Source organism: Lepisma saccharinum, chromosome 17 (genome assembly GCF_977018435.1).
Source record: "Lepisma saccharinum chromosome 17, izLepSacc3.1, whole genome shotgun sequence".
Lineage (NCBI taxonomy): Eukaryota > Metazoa > Arthropoda > Insecta > Zygentoma > Lepismatidae > Lepisma > Lepisma saccharinum.
The window spans coordinates 40,436,544-40,441,265 of record NC_139245.1 but is presented as its reverse complement, the minus strand read 5'-3'; the positions used below and the strand labels follow the sequence as shown (position 1 = coordinate 40,441,265).

General features: G+C 49.2%; 1 protein-coding gene across 1 annotated transcript; it reads right to left on the bottom strand.

Moving 5' to 3' along the window:
• Positions 1–217: 217 nt before the first annotated feature.
• LOC146001389 (uncharacterized) lies at positions 218–694 on the bottom strand. The gene has a single exon (XM_083138704.1). The coding sequence runs from the start codon at positions 692–694 to the stop codon at positions 218–220; it is 477 nt and encodes a 158-aa protein (XP_082994830.1).
• Positions 695–4,722: the final 4,028 nt, after the last annotated feature.

Below are 4,722 nucleotides of genomic sequence, written 5' to 3'. Positions count from 1 at the left end.
CCAACAGTTGTAGAGAAACCTGCTACCACGGGTTCGAGAATAGCGTTTCTGTACATCAGACCAGTCACGTGACTCTGGAGAGGAATTAGGGGCGTACGTCAACCAAACATGATCCCACCCCAAAACATGATGGAGCCCCCCTGCTGCTGGTGACGTTCCAGGATGAAGGGCTCGTTCAATCTCTCATCTGATCGTCTCCAAACCCTTGTGCTTTTGCTTAACGGGTGCAAACTGATGGTGACCTCGTCTGTAAAGAGCGTGTGCTCCCACTGTTCCTGACTCCATTCGCTGTGCATTGTTGCCCACCTCTCTTATGTTGCGGTTTCAGAGCAACCTTGGCTATGGGTCTTCTTGACGTCAATCCTTCCTCATGAAGTCGATTCCACACTGTCTGATTGTAAACATTCGCTCCTGAGGCCCTCCGCAGATCCTGGCACAAACTGGTAGCAGTTGCAGTGGGTCTACGACGTGCCGAAATCACCACGTACCGATCTTCCCTGTGTGTTGTTTTGCATGGTCGCCCTGTCCTTGGTCGATCACCAACTGATTGTGCCTCCCTGAACTTTTTCCACACTTGAGAGACATCACTTTGGCTCTCTCCAACACGGGCAGTGACCTCCACTTGGCGATATCCCTCTTGCAGCAGCGTTACAATTCGAATGTGGTCCGTAGCAGAAATGGTTGCTCGAGGCATGTTGCCATTCATTTTCCACCCGCTCTCTGTGCAGTTTCCAACTAAGAAGTGTGGATAAGACACGGACAATGCCTCCCATCGGGCTGCTTTCAAATCTGCTCAGGGATCATGTGGCATCTACTGCCCTGTATCTGCTGAATATCGAATTAACTTGGGACATTATGTCGGTTTCTGTCTCGGGCATTGCTCACATAATGAACGTTGTATACCTTTTGGGGATATCGCGACTCAAACTGCATGCAATCATAATATGCAAAACTTTTTTTGAGCACTGTACATAGTCGCGGCCGCTCATAAGGAAGTAGTGGAATTGGACCGGTTCTGTGCCACCGATTGAAGCTAATTTTGCCAAATGAGGCTCGCCCCCTTACAATGAAAACCATGTAAGGCAACCAAGTGAGGCTAGCAGTGTTGCCAACCCACCTCATGGAAATTTCACCATTCAATGTTTTACAAGCTAACGTAACCTACAACTAGTGAATTGGCAACGCTGATACGATCTATGCTGCATATTCTAGTTTGCTGTAGCCTTCTATGCTGTGTATTCTAGCTTCTTGCAATCTTCTACCCTGTAGCTTTGCGAGGGATCCTGGTTGAGACTGGATGATGTTACAAGTGTACCAGGATTTGGATGCCATTTTGATAATGTCACAAGCTTGATCCCTCGAGACCACGCTTGGAGCCGATGTCGGGAGAGGAAGAAGCGCGAAAATGACAAACTACTTTGTCTGGTTACGGAGATAATGCTATTTCGACTGATTAAAGTTTCGGGGGTTGGGCCAAACCCCCCTCCCCTTGAACGTAGGACCACCAAACTTGGCATACGTACTCTACATCACCAAAATCGACAAGGGGTACCAAATAGGAGGATTTTGCCCTATCTCTCACTGTTTTCTAGATATTTGCAATTTTAGTTGTTTTTTTTAACACTGGACTTGGACAATTTTCAGAGGGGGTAAATTTGGTTCCATGACGACCTATACCAATTTTGGTAGGGGAGGACAGAGGACATTGACACAATGCTAACGCACCAAACCTGAGCTCTCTGCGACCATCTGTTCGGAAGTTACGAGCAATGAAAAAAATTGGCAATTGGTGTTTAGACCAAACCCCCCTCCCCCTTGAACTTAGGACCACCAAACTTGGCATACGTACTCTACATCACCAAAATCGACAAGGGGTACCTGACGCTACTAAATGGGGAGATTTTTCGATTTATTTTCGTCCTATCTCTCACCGTTTTCGAGATATTTGCAATTTTAGGTTTTTTAACCCTGGACTTGGAAAATTTTCAGAGGGGGTAAATTTGCTTTCATGACAACCTATGCCGATTTCGACAGGATGTAAAAAGGGATATTGAGACATGACCAACACACCAAACCCGAGGTCTCTACGGTCATCTGTAAGGAAGTTATGACTTATAAAATAAAATTTTAACATTGAAAATTTTTGCAAAATACGCCGACACCGTTTCAGCTTACTAGGACCCTATTACCATGAGCCTAATCCTAGAAGCCACATGCATGCCTGTTCTTCGTATTGCATATATATCGAAGAGTGTGGATGTTCTGCGGCAGCGCTCCTTGTTGGATTACTTACAAAAGTAAGCTATTGCAATACATTTTGCAACAAGTTATGTGACTCAGAACACCTATTGCGCAACACTTTTCAACATAACATGGTGAGTCATCCATAATGTGTCGTCTTCTTATTGGCTGAAAGAATTACGCAACACATTGCAACTAGTTGCACATCATTACGTCATGTGGTGACTCATATCTAACGTGGCGTCTCCTGATTGGCTCGCTGTCTATTCATATCTGACGTGGCGTTTTCTGATTGGCTTGCTGTCTATTGAGGATGCTTTCCATGCGGTCCGCGCTTAGGTTACTTGGAAAATCTCGACAGCTCAGATCAGTCAGTTCCGTGAGAGCGGTCGAAGAATAGGGACGCCCTGTCGCAGCGCTCCAAGTTGGACTATTTCCAAAAGGTAAGTTTTGTGTATTTTTTCTGCACTTCACGTCGTGTATAAAATAACATACCCACAAAAATCTCACCACCATGCGCTCTGTGAAAATTTGCCCTAAGTGCGAAACTGGTGTTTCAAGTAAAAATTTTCAAAGACACTGTCGTAGTCGGTCTCATCAGGCGTAAGGGATCTACCCCTACCAATATGTCACTCACCCTGCCAAGTTCGCTGCGGTGCCAGGTAAGCGTTTGATCGCGACCGAACCATGTCCTAGGTGTGGTAAACACATCTCTATTGGTCATCTGAAAAGACATCTAACAACAAGCAAAATCGCCGGAGCACTTATGTCACAACCGTCCACCTCGATCAAGCGGAAGCAGCTCCCCTCGACATGTCACCATCCGCCAAACGCGTCAAGCCTGTGGTGAAAGCAAACCGGTTCGCTTTTGAGCGTTTGCTAGAGGACTTTGTCCTAATGTCAGACGGCTTCTGCGACGTGCGTAGCTTTCTGGAGGACAAGCAGGCCAAAATAATTTCTTGCACTCCACCAAATTCTACGCTCACTTCGTTGCCAATATAAGAAGCCCTCCGATGAAACTTATAGCTTTTGCCACAATACAAAGGCAAAGACGGTGCATTTGGCGGATGGCACTAACTTCGCAGATATCTATGATAAGCTTGTCGAGGAGCTGGTGGCCAAGAAGGAGGGGCACCAGGCTAAGGGCTCGGGAGGTTCGCTGTGTGGCGCACCCCACGAACTTTATGTGAAACTTAACAAGTTCGCGCCCCTCTCCGGATCCAGCAATGTTCCCCTGCCACCCGAGATCATGGTCAAGAAGGCTGTTCTGAACATTCAGAAGAGCGATGTCAAGTGCTTCCTCTGGTCTGTGCTGGCAGCGTTACACCCGGTCGAGCGGAGAGACCACCCCCACCGTGTTGCCCACTACATGCAGTACGAGCCGGAGCTGGAAGACGCGACGGTCGGGATCGAATACCCGGTGGAAGTCTCGGATATTCCCAAATTCGAGGCCCGTGCGCGCAACTTGTTGGACTCGCGGCTGGCCATGAATGTTTATGGCCCCACTGAGGGGGAAAATGTGGTGTACCCCATTTCGGTGAGCCACATGGTTATGGCGATGGTGTGCGGGAGATTCACCTTCTGTCCCTCAAGGAAGGATGAAAACCACCATCATTACACCCTCATTCGCCCCCTCTCCCGGCTCGTTTCGAGCCAAAGGAGCAGTGATAGTCGCCACGTCGAAGTGTGCCGCAGGTGCCTGTCCACATTTGACAATCGAGAACAGTGTGACTACCAGCGCATCCGAGGCCCCGACATCGCAACCGGGAAGCTCGCTCGCCACAAGCCCTACTGCAGTGCCAACGAGCCAAGGGTACCAGTCTTACCTAAACCCGGCACTGTGGAACGTTTTCACATGCACAACGCCATAGTAGAGCACCCTGCAATCATCATCGCAGACTTCGAGGCCTTCCTGAAACATATGCCAACATGCTACCCCAACCCCGAAGTTACCTCCACCACCTCTTACCAACTCCACGAGGCCTCGAGTTTCGCCTATGTTGTGGTGTGGCGAGACCAATATTTCGACCCCGAGCTCTATGTGTATCGCGGTCCCAACACAGCCAATCATTTCCTTGAGAGGATGGTTGTGGAGGCCATCGAGATAGGGAAGGTGCTGTTGGCCCCCCAAGCCTATGCTACCATTCTCCTCCGACGATCGGCGCAGGCACAAGGAGGCTACCACCTGCCCTGTTTGCGCCAAGGAGTTCACCGCCAACAACAGCAAAGTTCGCCACCACAACCACTTCAGTGGCAACTATGTTGGCCCTTGGTGCAACGGCTGCAATCTCATGACCCGGGATCCGCGATTTATTCCGATCTTCTTCCACAACGGCTCGGGGTACGACTTTCACCACCTGGTCACGCATCTCGGGTGCGACAACGCGGGAATCAACGTTCTGGCCCAGAACGAGGTGCGTTATATCAGCGTGAGCAAGTGGGTGCCAATCCCAGGATCGCACTCCGCTATTGAGCTTAGGT

Bases quoted from the DNA above. Each gene is read 5' to 3' on its own strand.
- LOC146001389 (XM_083138704.1), bottom strand. From the start codon at position 694: ATGCCTCGAGCAACCATTTCTGCTACGGACCACATTCGAATTGTAACG.